At 37.7% G+C, this 21,094-nt stretch overlaps 1 protein-coding gene across 1 annotated transcript in view; it reads left to right on the top strand.

Annotated features, from left to right (window-relative positions):
- LOC120883239 (multidrug resistance-associated protein 4-like) overlaps positions 1-21,094 on the top strand; it is a 236,405-nt gene that overhangs the window by 207,621 nt on the left and 7,690 nt on the right. Inside the window, exons 26-27 of the mRNA XM_040267267.1 lie at positions 6,779-6,934; positions 13,873-13,962. Coding sequence (XP_040123201.1) covers positions 6,779-6,934; positions 13,873-13,962 — 246 coding nt within the window. The remainder of the gene's footprint in view (positions 1-6,778; positions 6,935-13,872; positions 13,963-21,094) is intronic.

Consider the following 21,094-nt stretch of genomic DNA (forward strand, 5'->3'; position numbering starts at 1 on the left):
CATGAGATGATTTCACACCACCTGTGTACATCCTCAGGTTTCCTCTCCTGCTCACTTGTCCCAGGCCCTGTCATTCCTGGACACCTTTTGTGTTGGATTTGATTGACAGAGGTTGCTGGGAGTGAGCCAGACCAACAGAAATGGGGCTTTATTCTCTTTCCCTCATTTCCTCTGCTGTCTCAATTCCTGGAAGTTAGGGTAAATGGGAAAAATTAATACATACTGTGCTGGTTTCTAATTTATAGAAGAAATAGCAAGCAAAAAATGAGGTAAATAGCACCTTAGGCTTCCTGTGTAGATATTGAACATGGGTTGAGTTTTTCATTTAGATGATTTGATGGTTTATTTATCATTTTAGAGATTCCTAGGCTATTTTAAAGCATTTTTCAGCTCTAGAGGTAGATTGATGTTAGTTTGTTATATATATATTTCTTGCTCAGAGTTATTGCTTGGATAATACATTTTTAGAGATGCTTACTAGACCTTGATATATGTACAAATATGTTAGTTTCCTACATGTTATCCTTGTTTATGTATTTCCTCAGAAACCCCTTCCCCCACTCCAAAATTGTCCCTCTTTCTCTACCAGCTTCCTAATTCCTCATGACTCAGACTGTGGTGCCAGGGTCAACAGCACCTGCATCTCCTGGAGCTTCTTAGTGAAGAATTCCATTCTCATCCAGACTTCTTGACTTAGCATCAGATTTGAACAAGACCTCCTAGTAAAGTCCTTTCCCTCCCATAGACAGTGTTTGATGACTCATAACCCATGATTTCCATGAAACATTCTTTGACAGTTTGAAATTGAGCTCATGAATCACCCAAACCCCTCTTGTGTCTGAGCATGAGACTCTAGAAAGTTCTATATCACTTACCACCCTACAGATTCATATTTATATTCTGCAAATCATGCTTTTACATTATAATGTAAGACTGTGATTCCACTGCATTTCTTTGCATCTTTTCAGTGAGTCTGTCTTTATCACAGGCAGTTTTCATCCTGCTCCAGCCTTCCCCACACCAGCCTCCTGCAGGGATTGGAGGGATTTCCCACAGGCTCAGCCCTGCCTGGACCTAGAATCAGAGACAGCCCCGCACAGCAGTGTATGTACAGTTCTTTCACCACCTGATGGGATAAAAAATGAGTCTTTCTGCCCCAAGCAGTGCCCGAGGTCTGTTTGGCCTGTTTCCTGGGGAACCTTATGTCCCACTTAGCTGCAGGGTTCTTCCCCAGCCCACCTGTAGGTGCTGGTTTTTCCTGATGACAGCCTGCCCGCCTGATCTCAGTCATGCTCTTTGTTCAGAGATTTTGTCCTTCTTGTCCTACCCACTACTTTATACTCACCCATATCCACATCTTGCTTAAACTCTCTGGCCATAGGATCTCCATGTTAGGTCTGTTCCTTTAACTGTAGCTACACCTCTCCCCACTTTCTCTGTTCTATTTAGCCAGAGGGACATAATAGGGAGTCAGGCCAACCAGGTGATAAAGAGGCCATCAGCAGAATGGAAAAGAACCTGACATATGTGGAATGAGTCCCATCCTGGCACTTAAAACTTTATTATTTCAGGCAGACTAGTTAATCTAACTAAGCCTTGATCTTCTCTTTTGCAAAATGGAGGTGACAGGACCTAATCTCTAAGGTACAACTTAAACAGCATAAGATACATGAAACACCCAGCATGGAGAGCAGCATGCAGTACATGCTTGGACAAAGATAGCTGTCATTTTCATAAGGTGTAAAATGACTATCACCACTTATACTTTGTTTACTATAAACTGTCTATAAATTAGAAGCTTAGCCATTTGCAATTGTATTTATGGCTATAGAATCCATCTGCTGTGTCTGTTTCTCTGTCCAGCTTATCACCTTCCTAAACAATATAGTAATAGATCTTTCATACATTTCTCCAGCCTGAGTTAAAAACCTCAGCTCCCTACAGAAGCCTCTTTTGCACAGGACACCATAAGTAACACAAATAATACAAAGGCAAATCCAATGTGGATCCTACTATCAACATATACAGTCCAGCTGAAGAATAAGGAAAAGGCTGTATTAACTTTGTAAGAACTTTTATGGAAGTTTATTAAAAGATGGTATAACATCTGTTTGGGTTGAAACAAGCCCCCATGTGGGGAGAAGTACAGAATTACCAAGGAATAACACAGGTAAGAGAGGCTTTAGTGACGTGGTTAGAATTTTAGCAGGTGGAAATGTATGTGAAAGTCATTCTAGGAAGTGGGGCTAGCATAAGCAAAACATGATGCTCTGATTCTGTAAATGAAGACCTAGGCACCTAGTATTCAGTTACGTGAACTATCAGATGTATAACACACTTTCATGTTCAACTCCACAACTACCTAGTGACCCCAAGGAAACTGACTCATGGACGTGAAGGATGAAGAGGTCAGATATCCTGGGGTGGAGTGATGGGCACAGAACCGGCCTTCGTGAGGTTAATCTGAGAAGTGAGAGCACGTGCACCAGAGTGGGCAGACGTGAGAGCCAGGAAGCCAGGGACTCTTGTGCCTTCAGGAAGATGTCCTGGGAACATGATTCCACTTTTTGAAATCAAACTGATGTAAATTAAAACTAAGTTATAACACATGGGTTTGTGAATGTGCAGGGAAACAGCTGAGAGTAGAAATTGGTATCATGTTTCTGGAGGTAGTTTGGCAGTACTTACAAGTCTACTTTAAAAATGTTCATACCTGTTTCTTGGCAATTCCGCATATGAGAACTTATCTTAAGAAAATAATGACAGTTGTTTGCAAAGATTTGGCTTCAAGGGTATTTAACACACAGTTATTTATAATAGCAAAATATTAGAGACTGCCTAAATATCCACCAATAGGAGGTTTATTAAATAAATTATCACACATACTATAATATTACATAGTTATTAAAATAAATATTTTAGTGAATATTAAATGAAAACAAATTGCAATATGTTCATATCTCATTTTGTTTAAATTAGTTTTTGTCTTCAACATACACTCACATAGACACATACAAATCCAGAAAGAAAATACATCAATATTTTAGGAATGGATTTATTGGCGTGCAGGGGTGATGACTAGTATTTATTTACTTTCTAGATTTATTTGAACTGATTATGATTAATAAAAAGATTTGCTTGGTTTTTTTAAAAGCTAACAAAGCCTGTTACTCACATAATGATTATGGTCATTAATATAAGGGATTGAGTCATGAAACATTGCAGGTATAGAATATGTAGGCCTTGGTACCATGTTGGAATCAGGGAAAGCTGGAAATAAAGTGGACAGTTGAGCCTGGGAAAGAGGTAATGAGATTAAAGTAGTAAAGTCAGATGAAGTGGCTGTTTTGTGGGGGCGTTTGATGTTAATCATGTGGAGTTCAGTGTATCAGTATGGAGATAGATCCGAAGGCAAATGTAAACAAGTTGGTGTGGTTGTCAGAGAGCAACCCTGGCCTGGTTGGAAAAACAGAAAGGACAGTTATAAAGCTGAGGTAAGACTGTTTCCAAGTACCTTTGGATTTAGGCATGTAAAATTACTGATATTGGTGACATTCCCCACAGGCACTTAGCAAAACCCTTTGGTGACCTGGGAAAGACTTCCAGATATAGCTTTGAAAACTGAATGGTAGAAATAGCCTGGGCCAGATTTTCTTTGAGTTGCCTTTTTCTTACTCTCCTTTTTGGAGTTTATAGTTTATAGTCCTGCTTACACATGTTCTTACAACACAGTTCTCACCTATGTCCTGATGTGTTTTGATTCACATATGAGAACAGCCAGAAATACAGGGATACCTGGTTTTATTGTGCTTTACTGATACTGCATTTTTTTGCAAACTGAACATTTGTGGCAACCCTGCCTCAAACATGTGGATCAGTACCATTCCCTACAGAATTTGCTAACTTCATATCTTTGGGTCACATTTTGGTAATTCTCACAATATTTCAAACTTATTATTATTATTATATTTGTTATGATCTGTGATCAATGATCTTTGATGTTACTGCTATAATTTGCCAGAGGCTCAGTTGATAATTAGCATTTTTAAACAATAAAGTTTTTTAAATTAAGATACTAATACTGTTTTTTAAGATGTAACACTATTGCTCACATGACAGACTATAGTATAGCATACACATAACTTTTATATAGATGGGGAAACTAAAAAAGTGTGACTTGTTTTATTGCAGTACTTATTTTATTGCGGAATTGAACCTACCATGTTGCCCAGATCAGCCTGTACACAGAACACATGAGCTATGCATGTATGCAGAAGAACCTTCCTATATGCAGAAAATGACCTGTTAGCGTTAAATAAATTAAGATAGAAAATTGGCTACAAAGATACATCAACTAAAGCTACTTTTCTTACATGTAATCTCTGTAAAGATAAATTCCTTTTTGAAGTGTCATTATTGATCTTACAGATTAAGCTTTGGAACTTTGAAGGTATTCAAACGAGAAAATATGTAAGGTTCCCAGAATATAATCAGTGCTCAGAAAGATTTAATTCTTCTCTGTTTAAAGCTGTGAATTTTAAAAATTTACTGACTGAATTAATTTACAAATGATTGAAAGCATGTCTTATGCCCATCATCAATTCCAAATTCCTAAATAGAGAGGAAATCATCTTTTAAGAAGTTCTCACTAGGGAATCTGCAGTTATGCAAGCTCATTGCTATGAAAAAGCCAGTTTCTGCATACATGCTTTTATTCATTTTTATTGAAGTATAGTTAATTTGTAATGTTGTGTTACTTTCAGGTGTATAGCAAAGTGATTCAGGTGTATAGATTCTTTTTCCATATAGGTTATTACAAAGTACTGAGTATAGTTCCTTGTGCTATATGGTGAAGTGAAGTTGCTCAGTCGTATCCTACTCTTTGTGACCCCATGGACTGTAGCCCACCAGGCTCCTCCATCCATGAGATTTTTCCAGGAAAGGGTACTGGAGTGGGTTGCCATTTCCTTCTCCAGGGGATCTTCTTGACCAGGGATTGAATCCGGGTCTCCCACATTGCAGGCAGATGCTTTACCATCTGAACCACCAGGGAAGCTATAGGGTAGGACTTTTTTATTTTATGTGTATGTGCTGTGTTTTTATTTTATGTGTATGGTAATGTGTATGTGCTGTGCTATGCTTAGTCGCTCAATCATGTCTGACTCTGCGATCCCACGGTCTGTAGCCCACCAGGCTCTTCTGTCCATGGGGATTCTCCAGGCAGGAATACTAGAGTGGGTTTCCATGCCCTCTGCCAGAAGTAGTGTGTATATGTTACTCCAAAATTCCTAATTTACACCCCCCCAACTTTCCCCTTTGGTAACCATAAATTTGTTTCCTATGTCTGTGAGTCTGTTTCTGTTTTGTAAATAAGTTCATTTGTATCATTTTTTTAAGATTCCACATGTAAGTGATAACATGACTTTTTTTTGCCTTTGTCTGATTTACTTCACTTGGTATAATCTCTTGGTCCATCCATGTTGCTGCAAATGGTAACATTTCATGACTTTTTATGGCTGAGTAGTATTCCCTTTATATACGTATCACATCTTCTTTATCCATTCCTCTGTTAATGGACATTTAATTTGCTTTCATGTCTAGGCTACAGATGTTTATAGCACACAGTGAAAAGCCAAATTTTATAATACAGTTTCATTGCTAACCAGCATTTTACCTGCATTATTGTGATTCTTTGATCTTATTTTTAATGTACTAATTTTGTTCTGCCTTGGTTTTAAATAACCAGACTGATACTTGACATATATCTTTCCAAGGTTTAACTATAAGTATTAATTGGTTTGTACAATGCGTTTTGAACTGTTCAGATGCAAAGTTCCATATAAATAGCAAATGTTTTTTGTGTTGTTGTTGGTTTTATTATATGTGTTTTGCTTACTGGCTACTGTCTCTTAAGACACTGAGATGAGTATTTTACAATTTTAAAATGATTCCTTTCAAGACAGAACATAACCAAGGCATTTAATACCTTGAAGTGATTTAGTTTCTCTACCAGAGAATGTGTGTGTTCTCAGTTGCTCAGTCGTGTCTGACTCTTTGCAACCCTATGGACTTTAGCCTGCCATTCTCCTCTGTCCATGGGATTCTCCAGGCAAGAATACTGGAGTGGGTTGCCATTTCCTACTCCAGGGGATCTTTCCAACCTAGGGATTGAACCTGCATCATTGACATCTCCTGCATTGATGAGCAGGTTCTTTACCACCAGTGCTACCTGGGAAGCCCAGAGTATAAGCCCTTTTAAATAATAGAACTCTGGGAAAATGTATAATTATTTATATATAACAGTTCTGATTTGATTTGTTGATATCTCTATGAAATTATCCACAAAATTCTCGAGGTTCAAAATATGCAGACAGTAGAAATAAAAACTAAAGATTTATTTCTTGTGGAACACTTAAGCAACTTCTGATTTTTTGTTGCTAATAGATTGATTTTGTTATTTTTAATTCTTCTTTGGACCAGGGGATCTCTACTTGAAGACATTTGTCAATGTCTGACAGTTTTGGTTGACAGTTTAGGGGTGCTTCTGGCCTCTAGAGGGTAGAGTCCATGGCTACTGCTAACCATCCTACAATACACAGGACAGCCTCCCACCCCATAACAATGAAGTATTTAAACAAAAGTGTCAGTAGTGCCATGGTTGAAAAATGTATAGACTATATTCAATATAGAGCTTTTAAAATTCATGTTCAACCACCAGGGTTTCTCCCAGGTTTGTTGCATATTGTTAGTTCTTAATCCCTCCTGGATCTCTTCACAGGTTGGCATCGTGGGAAGAACAGGAGCTGGAAAAAGTTCTTTCATTGCTGCCCTCTTTAGATTGTCAGAGCCTGAAGGTAGAGTTTGGATTGATAAGATCTTGATAACTGAAATTGGACTTCATGATTTAAGGAAGAAAATGTCAATCATACCTCAAGTATGTACATCAGAACATTCTCACATGTTCTTTTCATCCAGTATCTAAGTTTAATTGCTTTTAATTTGATTGATTTTAAAAATGAATGAAAGGGTTAATATTTCCCCCCTCAGTAGAGCATATTTTTAACAACAGGTATTTTCAGCAGATACTTTAATCAGAAACCAGGTTTTGTTGTTTGTTCTTTTGGTTTGTGTGTATGTGATTTAATAACTTATCCAGATAGATTTCTTTTTTTTTTTTTTTTTTAAATTTTATTTATTTGGCTGCTCTGGGTCTTAGTTGTAGCATGTGGGATCTAGCTCCCTGACCAGGGATCGAACCTGGGCCCCCTGCACTGGGAGCTCAGAGTCTTAGCCACTGGACCACCAGGGAAGTCCCCAGATAGATTTCTAGACTTAAAATTTTGCCAGATGCCACAGTCTTATCCACTGATAACACACAATTCTGAAAACAATATGATAAATGATTTAGCACTGGAGAGGATTCTATAGGGAAATACAGGTTGTGTCTTACTGATGGAATTTTGCTATGGGAAGTAAAGTTAACTTTTTAAAGGTGATTATCTCCCTGCAGGGCTTTTTGTGGAACTGTGGGACTTTAAGAATTACAGAGTGTATGGATGCTTTGGGGAGACTTTAATAAATGAGTGATTAATAAAAAAATTTAATGAGGCAAGAAAATCACTTCAGCATTCTTGTGTTGAGAACCCAATAAGTAGTATGAAAAGGCAAAAAGATATGATACTGAAAGATGAACCCCTCAGGTCAGTAGGTTTCCAATATGCTACTGGAGAAGAATGGAGAAATAGCTCCAGAAGGAATAAAGAGGCTGAACCAAAGTGGAAGCAACGCCCAGTTGTGGATGTGTCTGGTGGTAAAAGTAAAGTCTGATGCTGTAAAGAACAATATTGCAGAGGAACCTGAAATGTTAGGTCCATGAATCAAGGTAAATTGGAAGTGGTCAAACAGGAGATGGTGAGAGTGAACATCAACATTTTAGAAATCAGTGAACTAAAATGGATAGGAATAGGTGAATTTAATTCAGATGACCATTATATCTACTACTGTGGGCAAGAATCTCTTAGAAGAAATGGAGTAGCCTTCATAATCAACAAAAGAGTCTGAAATGCAGTACTTGGGTACAATCTCAAAAATGACAGAATAATCTTGATTTGTTTTCAAGGCAAACCATTCTACATCACAGTAATCCAAGTCTATGCCCCAACAACTAATGCTGAACAAGGTGAAGCTGAATTGTTCTATCTAGACCTACAAGACCTTCTAGAACTAATACCAAAAAAAAAGATGTCCTTTTCATAAAAATCATTGCAGATGGTGGCTGCAGCCATGAAATTAAGAGACACTTGCTCCTTGGAAGAAAAACTATGACAAACCCAGACAGCATATTAAAAAGCAGAGACATCACTTTGCTGACAAATGTCTGTATAGACAAAGCTATGGTTTTTCTATTAGTCATGCACGGATGTGAGAGTTGGACCATAAAGAAGAATGAGCACCGAAGATTTGATGCTTTCAAACTGTGGTGTTGGAGAAGATGCTTGAGAGTCTCTTCAACAAGGAGATCAAGCCAGTCAGTCCTAAAGGAAATCAACTCTGAATATTCATTGGAAGGGCCAATGCTGAAATTGAAGCTCCAATACTTTGGCCACTTGATGTAAAGAACTAACTCTTTAGAAAAGACCCTGATGCTGGGAAAGATTGCAGGAAGGAGGAGAAGGGGGTGACAGAGGATGAGATGGTTGGATGGCATCATTGACCCAATGGACATGAGTTTGAGCAAACTCTGGGAGATAGTGAAGGACTTGGAAGCCTGGTATGCTGCAGTCTATAGGGTCACAAAGAGTCAGACACAACTTAGTGACTGAACAACAACAAGCAGGCAAGCAGTAGAGAATAGTGAAGAAGAATATGGGATATGGAATTCCATCTCTGTGCATCTCAATATTCTCTCCCTTACAAGGCAGCCAACAAGTACCAACTCCTTGAGCTATTGTGAGGACTTAATAGGTCTGTGTATGGGATGCTTCATATAAAACCAGTATCTGCCTGCTGTGATGGTGGAAAGTTGAATTGACCATTTCTTCTTGGTCTCTGATTCTGTTTTCCTTTGTTCTGCTTCTTAAAGAAGTATCAGGAAATATTTTGGCGATTCTCTAAAATGTAACAAAAGTGAGTAAGTATAGATCAAAATAGGAAGATATTTCTCCTAGTGCTATGTCCTTCACTTGAACAGTATCAGTTTAGAAACAAGTTTATTCACTATGTGTCATGGGCTAATAAATGTCAGAAGATACTTAAAATCTTAGCCCTCCCCAGCCAAGAGTCTTTTCTATTTACAGTGTCTTGCTGACTACAGAGATGGAAAAGTCTGTTGACTTGATTACTTAAAGTTAATTGTCTGAGTGCAGAAAGCTTACATCCCCCTTCCCCAAAGGAGTAGGAAGCAGTGATGCTTGTGTCTCAACACCCTGATTTAGGGAACCTAGGAAGCTGAGAGGAGACTCTGCAGAGGGGGAGCCCAAGGCTGTTTCTTTGAATTGCCCCACTCAGGTGAGCCAGGCCCACACCATCTTCCCTGGCTCCCTGCTCCCTGTGATCCTGGGAGCAGCAGCGAGCTTCTGGGATCATTTCTCTTTCTCTCTCTCTCCCTGCTAGGCTCATCCCCATCACTGTTGATCCCACCACGAGCAAGTCAGAACTGGGGGAGATGTGATAGCACCAAGGACCTGCATCGGAGCCAGAGGCAGAGAAATGGTGTCATAGAGCATCAATCCTGGAGTCATGGGGGGTGGCGGGAAGCTTTCAGAAATGAATACTATATTCTTAAGAAAGTACTCCTCAATTTGTGTTCCAAATTTCAGGAATAAGTAAAAACTGAAAGCACTTCCTAGGTACTTTCCTTAAACAACAGGGGGCTGAAGTATGTGCATCCTTTATGCTCAGGATGTGAAGTAGTTATGTTCCCCAGAAAGAACACCATGGAGTGATTACATTCAAGTAGTGGCTGCTTATCTAAAAGAATGGATTTCAAAACTTCTTTGGATGACTCTCTGCACCTTGAGACCCTTATACTGTTGGCACAAAGAAAATGTTTTCAGTTAAAGAGAGATTCCTTGTAAATTGAGTGTTTATGATTACAGACCAAGGGTTGGCACAGATCAGCACAGATCTGTTTATTATGATTAAACAGATTCATTTTTATATATAATAGTTTTTTGAAAAATCAAGGCAAAAGTTAGGTATTTTTTTTAAATAGCCCACTCTGCTCTTTTGGTATTTCTATTTCCCGAGTTTTCTCCAGTAGGTTGAAGGAGGTAAACCAGAGTTGTCTCTCTCTAAGACATCCCAAATTACCTGGCTTTCTTTCCCCTTTTTTCCTCATTGAGAACAAAACTCAGAAGAGGTGGATGTTCTATTACTAGACTCTAGACCAATACAGTCAGAAGTCTTTGTTAAATCCCTTTGAGCTGCTCCCTGGAGCTACCAAAAGAGAACTTTACAGAACTTATATTCATTTCTTTTGCTGGCAAACAATATTCTTTCTCCTGAATATGGATGATGATCAGTTCATTTAGAGGCTGCTGTTACTAAGTCTCTTCAGTTGTGTCTGACTCTTTGTGACCCCACAGACTGTAGCCTGTCAGGCTCTTCTGTCCATGGGATTCTCCAGGCAAGAATACTGGAATGCCATTTTCTCCTCCAGGGATCTTCCTGACAGGGATTGAACTCATTTAGAGGCTACAGGATTACAAAAAAAAAAAAAAAAAAGGAAGCAAACTAAGATTTTAAAACAACTCTGGCTCCTTATTCTTAAAGCAGCGAGTTGAGCTGCACCTTAAAGGTTCTCAGATTAGAAATGAGGACAAAGCTTTTAGGACTCAAGGAAGCAGCAGCTATAGTTACGCTTCATAAACATTAGTGGAGGGCAGTTTCCTGGTTTGGGACTCAAATCCTTAAAATTGTTGTTCTGTATCTGCCCCATTTATAACCACTTGTATGATTTTTGTCTGGGTCCCAGGCTGTTTTAAGCATCAGGTTAGTGGGCAGAGCTTCTTTGTAAGATAATAAAAGTCTTATCTTCCAGGAGCATATAAAAAGGTCCAGTAAGACTGAGGTTTTCAGGCTTGCAGTTGTGTTGAGGGATTATCGATTTGCTACACTAAATGCTCTGATTCAGAGTGGCCATTTTTGTGTCACATGTCTAATATGAACTTACAGTAGTAACAAGGGAAAAATTACTACTAAATATGGTATGAAGGGTTACATTTTAAAAGTATCAACTTTATGCCACCATGCAAAACAGCTTTGAAGCTAGTACTCCATTTAAAACGCTATATTGATGAAGAGCATTTGTTTTCCTGACTCTGCTGTGCCAGCTAACTCTTATTGTTGTTGTTCAGTTGTTATGTCTAACACTTTGCAACCTGTATCACACTAGGCTCCTCTAACTGTCTAATTCTTATTAAATGAGATTTAATTGTGTACCTTCAGAAAGAATATACTTAGATGAATAAATTTAGTGTATATTTATAAGAAGTTTTTACGTTCTACTGTAAATCTTTACACTGAAGTGTTCTCCCTGTAAACATGTTTATAATGCTTATTTATAAGATTAGTTTATTTACTTCATTGCCTAGAGGTGGGTACTGTAATAATAATATCTGTTGTTATTACTTTGATCCTTATCTGCCCTTGCATATGTGTCTACTGTGAGCACTTTTACAGTCAGATCTACAGTTCATGTTTTCATAGATAATTCTTTTTATTCAATAAGCTTTGATGAAAATTTTACTGATTTTGAGATATATATTTGGCATGTCAAACAAAGGGAAATACTCTTATTTACTAAACTATGTTCTTCCATCTACTACAGCTAAATGAACATGCATAATCTCCCAATATATCCTTTTAAACTGGCAATATAGATGTAAGTGGGTACCCTTATTGCAATGGGAAATGCTTAAATTTAATTTTTAGTTTCAGTTGCTCAGTCTAAGCAAGGAGAGATAAGAAAGGCTTCCTTAGTGATCAGTGCAGAGAAATAGAGGAAAACAATAGAATGGGAAAGACTAGGGATCTCTTCAAGAAAATTAGAGATACCGAGGGAACATTTCATGCAAAGATGGACACAATAAAGGACAGAAATGATATGGACCTAACAGAATCAGAAGATATTAAGAAGAGGTGGCAAGAAGAATTATACTAAAAAGATCTTCATGACTCAAATAATCACGATGGTGTGATCACCCACCTAAAGTCAGACATGCTGGTGTGAAATTAAATGGACCTTAGGAAGCATCACTATGAATGAACTTAGTGGAGGTGATGGATGGAATTCCAGTTGAGCTATTTCAAATCCTAAAAGGTGATGCTGTTAGAGTGCTGCTCTCAATATGCCAACAAATTTGGAAAACTCACCAGTGGCCACAGGACTGGAAAAGGTTGGTTTTCATTCAAATCTCAGAGAAAGGCAATGCCAAAGAATGTTCATATTACTGCACAGTTGTACTCATCTCACACGCTAGCAAAGTAATGCTCAAAATTCTCCAAGCCAGGCTTCGACAGTAAGTGAACTGTGAAATTCTAGATGTTCAAGCTGAATTTAGCAAAGGCAGAGGAACTAGAGATCAAATTGCCAGCATCTGTTGGATCATTGAAAAACAAAAGAGTTCCAGAAAAACATCTACGTCTGCTTTATTGACTATGCCCAAACCTTCCATTGTGTGGATCACAACAAACTCTGGTAAATTCTTTAGGAAATGGGGATACCAGACCACCTTACTTGCCTCCTGAGAAATCTGTATGCAGTTCAAGAAGCAACAGTTAGAAGTGGACATGGAACAACAGATTGGTTCCAAATCAGGAAAGGAGTATGTCAAGGTTATTTATTGTCACCCTGCTTATTTAACTTATATGCAAAATATATCATGAAAAATGCCAGGCTGGATGAAGCACAAGCTGGAATCAACATTGCTGGGAGAAATATCAATAACCTCAGATATGCAGATGACATCACCCTTATGGCAGAAAGCAAAGAAGAGCTAAAGCACCTCTTGATGAAAGTGAAAAAGGAGAGTGAAAAAGTTGGCTTAAAACTCAACATTCAGAAAACTAAGATCATGACATCCGATCCTATCACTTCATGACAAATAGATGGGGAAACAATGGAAACAGTGAGGGATTTTATTTTGGGGGGCTCCAGAATCACTGCAGATGGTAATTACAGCCATGAAATTAAAAGAGACTTGCTCCTTGGAGGAAAAGCTATGACCAACCTAGACAGCATATTAAAAAGCAGAGACATGACTTTGCCGACAAAGGTCTGTCTAGTCAAAGCTATGGTTTTTCCAGTAGTTATGTATAGATGTGAAAGTTGGAGTATAAAGAAAGCCGAACACAAAAGAATTGATGCTTTTGAACTCTGGTGTTGGAGAAGGCTCTTGAGAGTCCCTTGGACTTCAAGAAGATCCAACCAGTCCCTCCTAAAGGAAATCAGTCCTGGATATTCATTGGAAGAACTGATGCTGAAGCTGAAACTCCAATACTTTGGCTACTTGATGTGAAGAACTGACTCATTTGAAAAGACCCTAATGCTGGGAAAGATTGAAGGTGGGAAGAGAAGGGGATGACAGAGGATGAGATAGTTGGATGGCATCACTGACTCAATGGACACGAGTTTGAGTGAACTCTGGGAATTGGTAAAGGGCAGGGCAGCCAGGTGTTTTGCAGCAGTCCATGGGGTCACAAAGAGTTGGACATGACTGAGTGATTGAACTGAATTGAACTGATTTGCAACCTTATTATTAATGACTGTAGTAAACTTTTTTTTTTTTGCATTTTAAATCTGTTCTCTAAAAATTGGAATGAAATGAAAAGAGACTGCAGTAATAACATTCTCTATTTTGTTGTATTTAGGATCCTATTGTGTTCACTGGAACAATGAGGGAAAATCTGGATCCCTTTAATAAGCATACAGATGAGGAACTATGGAATGTCTTAGAAGAGGTAATTTATTAAATATGATAAACTTGTTAGCATCAATATCTAATGTGTGTGTACATTTAAAAGCATTGTAGGTAATTAAGGGAGCTTAACAGTTTAATTGACTTCATTTACCTCCTAGGAGAACATTGATGACATGGGTGTACTTAAAATACGTGTATGATGAAATGAGTAAATATGAAAACCAACAGTATAATGCATCATGTTTCCATTTTACCTTTTTCCCTAGAACCCAAAGTAATTAGATACATTACATTTCTTGCCCTCAGTAGAACACTAGACTAGAAGGTAAAATTATGTGTTCAAATTCTACTAGTGACCTAGTGAATTAAATATCTTAATTTGCAACATTCATTTTATTCCTTTGATCTTAGGAAGTATCTACTATGTGGAGATATCAGTTGTTTTTCATTATTAACAGAAAGATAAATGAGATCATGCCAGGAACATGGTATGAAATATCATAAGAAAGAGTTTATTAAGATATATTATACATTTGAAAAGTGATAATTATTTATTAACAGTTGCATCATTCAATGCTGCAGAGCATATGCTGGTAACAGAACTCTGGAGCTGAGAGTTTGTACTAAGGGAGGCTTTGTACTAAGTTCATTTCTAGAGGATTTTCTATTATTTGTGTCATGTTTTTCTCTTTGGCCCACTACTTTGAATCTCCTCGGTCTTGCATGAAAAGGATTTTGACTGTTAAGATGCTCTTTTAAAAAAATTTTAATATTAATTATTTTTGTGCATTTTCCCTAGTTTTGCAAATTTATTCTAAGGTACTGATGGCAGAAACTCTACTTAGGCTTCTAAATAATAGGTAGACTTCTAGGCTCTCATAGAAAAATACCTAGCCAGGTCTTTTGCCTTGAAAAAGTATGTGTTGCACAAATAGGCACTGATATTTATTTTCTCTCATTTTAGAGAATTGTACCTTATTTCTTATTTTTTTTGGTCAAAAATACCAGAAAGCAATTGCTCACATTGTTGTTTTGAATCAGTGTTTTTATCTTTTGGTGTCACTTTTCCAGGGATAGCATTGAGATGTGTAATTCATAGAGGGCCTTTGACTATGAGTCAGCAGATTTGGAGGTCTGACAATTTCCTGCCAATAATTCTGGTTTCTGAACGTTGTCAGCATTGGGTCTTTACACACCCACCCTGCTTTCCAGCAATTGTGGGAATTTTATTTTCCTAAATCAGGCCGGTTACTTCACTTTATCCTAATTGGAAAACAGTGGGCCTCTGATTTCATTTAAGTTTGTAAGTCTTTCTACAGTGAAATTCTAGAAGAAAAGAGGTGGGAACAATAAACCACCAAGTGTAAGTAAAGGTTAGATGATAGATTGCTCTCGAGGTCATAGGATGCATCTACCGCTGAAACTGGGACACGTTTTAAACTGGAAGCCCTGGTACATCCCTACTTATTTCTGAGCTTGAGGTCTCTCTTCAGAGATCCTCAGAAAAGTTACTTTAAATTTTTAAAAAACATTATTCCGTGGACAGAAAAGAAATGTGAGTTGGAGACAAATCCTGTTAAAAACTCTCTTAGAACTTGGGCCTAAAACTTGTTAATTCACCTGAAGGAGCTAGGTTATTTGAAAGTGTTTATGATGATAGAACTCAGGTGTCCTATAAGTTCAGTTTATTATTTTCAGTTTTGCTATAGTTTATTATTTTCCCAAGCTCAAAAATGATTTGAACTATTCTGTACAAGATACGTAATTTCAAATAGTGCTATTTTCTCTGTTTTTCTTAAATTACCAACTTTTAAAAAAAAGGTTTCCATAGTTTAAAGTTAGATATTATGATATCTTGGGGCCAATTAATTGTTGTTATAAGGAATATATTTCTTTTACAATGATATTTAATGAGAAAATAGTATTATATAAAATTATGTATGGATTTATTTCCTATCTTATAGAAACAGGTTATGTTGCAAGTTAAGATGCACTTGTCACTTCATTCATACTTCCAACAAATGTGTATTGAGAGTTTTTTGGATAGGCAGTGTTGCAGATTCTGGGGCTATCACAGTTACCAGAAGAGACAAAGTCTCTATTCTTTCGCAGTTTATCTTCTTATAGAGAAGGTAAAAAGCAAACCACCAATGTGTGTGTAATGAAGTGTCAGTACTGAAACATGCAGGGAGAAGAATAAAGTAGAACATGAGGAGAGGATAGCTGACAGCACTATTAACAATGGGCAATGTCTGTTGATCTCTTCATATCAACCTCTGCTATAGATTCTCCACATACTGACTCACATTATACTCTAACAATGTTAGGAGGAAGACACTTCATTACAATATTATAGTCTTATTTAGAGTTTAGGAAGCTAAGATAGATTAAGCTCAGGAAATTGCCCAGTTGGTAGACCAGGCAGGACTTATGCCTAGGCTGTCTAGGTTCAAGTCCCAATTTTCTGTTTTAAAACTTTCAAATCACAGGAACATGCAAGGAATGTTATGATGAACACATGTATAACTTCACCAAAATTCAAGAGTTGTGGATATTTTTTTCTGTATTTGCTTTGTCTCTTCTATCATCTATATTTTGCTGAACTGTTTGAAAGTAAGTTGCAAAAACTTTTTATAAAGTTGCAACTCATCCTAAATATGCAAACATGCACTTTTTAAAAACAAGAACATTCTTCTAATGTTCCTAATAACATTATACTAATATCTCACTCAAGAAATTTAATAGTAATATTACACTATTTGGCTTCCCTGATAGCTCAGTTGGTAAAGAATCTGCCTGCAATGCAGGAGACCCCAGTTGGATTCCTGGGTCTAGAAGATCCGCTGGAGAAGGGATAGGCTACCCATTCCAGTATTCTTGGGCTTCTCTTGTGGCTCAGCTGGTAAAGAATCCACCTGCAATGTGGGAGACCTGGGTTCGATGCCTGAGTTGGGAAGATCCCCTGGAGAAGGGAAAGTTTACCCACTCCAGTATTCTGGTCTGGAGAATTTCAAGGACTGTAGTCCATGGGGTCTCAAAGAGTTGGATACGACTGAGTGACTTTCACTTCACTTTGCTGCATTACACTGTTTTCTAATATGTTTTCAGACTCTCCAGCTGTAACTCCTAGTTATTGTCTACTGTCTCTTTTGTCTTTTTTCCACTCAAATAATTATAACCCGATTATATGATTACAGTACAAAAGGTCTTCTTATTTGTAACATTGTCATAACCATCCCTGATCCATAAATGAAGTTAGAGTCTCAGAAAACCATGTGTTCTGGAAAACATTTTCATCTCACAACAGCTTATTCCTTGTCAAGCATATATAGACAACTTGAAGGAAAGTAAAAACCAGATTAGTGATGAGATATCATCTGAGTCACCAGTAGATTTGAGGTTATTTCCTCACAGTCATGATGTCAGTCTTAAGAAAGACCAATTTGCATTTACAAGGATTACCAAAGTCAACTCAGAAGGAAAAGTGAGAAAGTCTTGCCAGTGTTACACTCTTGATCAGTCCTATCACTTGAGTTTAGATTTATGGAATATGTTTCATAGAATATTCAGTAAGGCCTCATCCTTGTAATGAGGTGGCGGGCTGGGGGTGATTAAGCTGACTTCCATTTGATAATTTTCATTGCAGCCACTTGCCTCATAATCCATATCTTATCCCTCAGATTTTGCATATCTTTCATGCTATCACTAAATACTAATACCATCAGTTCAGTTCAGTCACTCAGTTGTGTCTGACTCTTTGCGACCCCATAAATTGCAGCACGCCAGGCCTCCCTGTCCATCACCAACTCCCGGAGTTCACTCAGACTAGCATCCATTGAGTCAGTGATGCCATCCAGCCATCTCATCCTCTGTCGTCCCCTTCTCCTCCAGCCCCCAATCCCTCCCAGAATCAAAGTCTTTTACAATGAGTCAACTCTTCACATGAGGTACTAATACCATATTTAATCCTTATTCAGAATTCCCATTTCTATGGATTATACTTTCATAAGGAACACAATTCAGGATAACATTCATGGAAGTACTCCAGCATTTAGGATACCATGAAAACATTGCCCACTCACCCTGGTGTTTTGTAATTTGCCTTTGTAATTCTGTGTACCTGCTAATTGGCCATCACTCATCAATCTTTAGTCCTTTAATTTGAAGTGTATTTACTCTCTGTTCTTTAATTTCAAGCATTGTCTAAATTTTGTTCTTAATCTATAATATTTCTCCAAAACAAATATTCATTGAACTGACTCCTGCAACTCAATATAGTTTCAGATTATCTTTGGCAGTTAAAAAGTTGATTTTTTAATCTTACAATTTTGATTTTATTAGGATAGATTAATACAAATATCACCTATACCCATAGTCTGGGGGAAGTAGCTTCTTGTGTCATGGTCTTGTATTTCCTGAGTTTTCACTGAAAAACACTTATGAAATTCTTCAAAGAAGACATACAGATGGCCAATAGACACATGAAAAGATGCTCAGCATTATTAATTATTAGAGAAATGAAAATCAAAACCACAATGAGGTACAAACTCATACCAGTCAGAATGACTATCATCAAAAAGTCTATAAATAATAAATGCTAGAGAAGATGTGGGAAAAAAAGAACTCCAACACACTGCTTTGTGTGTATATGCTCAATCATGTTTGACTCTTGGCAACCTTATGAACTGTAGCCTGCCAGACTCCTCTGTCCACAGGATTTTCCAGGCAGGAATACTGGAGTGGGTTGTCATTTCCTTCTCCAGCGGATCTTCCTGACCCAGGGATCAAACCCACATTTCTCTCATCTCCTTCATTGGCAGCTGGATTTTTTACCATTGAGCCACTTGGGAAATCCCCAACACACTGTTGGTGGGAATGTAAATTGGTGTGTGGAAAACAATATGGAGGTTCCTAAAAAAACTAAAAATAGAGCTACCAGATGATCCAGCAATTATACTCCTGGGTATATATCTGGGGAAAATGGAAATACTAATTTGAAAAGAACATGCACCCCAGGGTTCATTGCTGCACTATTAGCCAAGATATAGAAGGAACTCAAGTTTCTGTCAACAGACAATTGGTTTAAGAAGATGTGGCAACATACACACATAAATATATATATATTTTATATGTGTATATGTATGTATATAGTGTTATACAGACATAAAAAGCAATGAAATATTGCTATTCGCAGCAACATGGATGGACCTAGAAAATCATCCTAAGTGAAGTCAGAGAAAGACAAATATTATATGATATCACTTATATATGGATTATAAAAAATAAAGCAAATTAATGTATATATAAAAAGAAACAGACTCACAGACAGAGAAAATAAACTTATGGTTACCAAAGGGGAAAGAGAGGGATCAATCAGGAGTATGAAATTCACAGATACAAACTACTATACATAAAATAGAGAAGAAACAAGGATTTACTATATAGCACAGGGAACTAGAGTACCTTACAGTAAGAGATTAGATCTGATAGACAGAGTGCCTGAAGAACTATGTATGGAGGTTCATGACATTATACAGGAGGCAGTGATCAAAACCATCCCCCAAAAAAGAAATGCAAAAAGGCAAAATTGTTGCCTGAGGAGGCCTTACATATAGCTGAGAAAAGAAGAGAAGTGAAAGGCAAAGGAGAAAAGGAAATATATACTCATCTGAATGAAGAGTTCCAAAGAATAACAAGGAGACATAAGGAAGCCTTCCTAAGTGAAAAATGAAAATAAAGGAAAACAGTAGAATGGGAAAGACTAGAGATCTCTTCAAGAAAATTAGAGATACAAAGGGAACATTTCATCAAAGATGGGCACAATAAAGGACAGAAATGGTATGAACCTAACAGAAGTAGAAGATATTAAGGAAAGGTGGCAAGAATATGCAGAAGAACTATACAAAGAAGAGCTTAATGACCCAGATAACCATGATGGTGTGATCCCTCACCTAGAGCCAGACATCCTGGAGTGTGAAGTCAAGAGGGCCTTAGGAAGCATCACTATGAACAAAGGTAGTGGAGGTGATGGCATTCCAGTAGAGCTATTTCAAATCCTGAAAGATGATGCTGTTAAAGTATTGCACGCAATATGCCAGCAAATTTGGAAAACTCAGCAGTGGCCACAAGACTGGAAAATGTCAGTTTTCATTCCAATCCCAAAGAAAGGCAATGGCGAAGAATGTCCAAACTACTTCACAGTTGCACTCATCTTACACGCTGCAAAGTAATGCTCAAAATTCTCCAAGCCAGGCTTCCACTGTAAGTGAACTGTGAACTTCCTGATGTTCATGCTGGATTTAAAAAGGCAGAGGAACTGCAGATCAAATTGCCAACATCTGTTGGATCATTGAAAAAGCAAGAGAGTTCCAGAAAAATGTTTACCTTTGCTTTACTGACTATGCCAGAGCCTTTGATTGTGTGGATCACAACAAACTGTGGAAAATTCTTAAAGAGATGGTAATACCAGACCATTCGACCTGCCTCCTGAGAAATCTGCATCCAGGTCAAGAAGGAACAGATAGACCCAGACATAGAAAAATAGACTGGTTCCAAATTGGAAAAGGAGTATGTCAAGACTGTATATTGTCACCCTCCCAATTTACTTCATGCAGAGTACATCATGTGAGGTGCTGGGCTGGATGAAGCACAAGCTGGAATCGAAATTGCCAGGAGAAATATCAATAACTTCAGATATGCAGATGACACCACCCTTATGGCAGAAAGTGAAGAAGAACTAAGGCACCTCTTGATGAAAGTGAAAAAGGAGAGTGAAAAAGCTGGCTTAAAACTCAACATTAAAAAAACAAAGATCATGGCATCTGGTCCCATCACTTCATGACAAATAGATGTGGAAACAATGGAAACAGTGAGAGATATTATTTTTTGGGCTACAAAATCACTGTAGATGGTGACTGCAGCCATGAAATTAAAAGACGCTTGCTCCTTGGAAGAAAAGCTGTGACCAACCTAGATGGCATATTAAAAAGCAGAGACATTACTTTGCTGACAAAGATCTGTCTAGTCAAAGCTATGGTTTTTCCAGCAATCACGTATGGTTGTGAGAGTTGGACCATAAAGAAAGCTGAGCGCCGAAGAATTGATGCTTTTGAACTGTGGTGTTGGAGAAGACTGTTGAGAGTCCCTTGGACTGTAAGGAGATCCAACCAGTC

The sequence above is a fragment of the Oryx dammah genome, unplaced genomic scaffold, assembly GCF_014754425.2.
Source record: "Oryx dammah isolate SB20612 unplaced genomic scaffold, SCBI_Odam_1.1 HiC_scaffold_24, whole genome shotgun sequence".
NCBI classification, from domain to species: Eukaryota; Metazoa; Chordata; class Mammalia; order Artiodactyla; family Bovidae; genus Oryx; species Oryx dammah.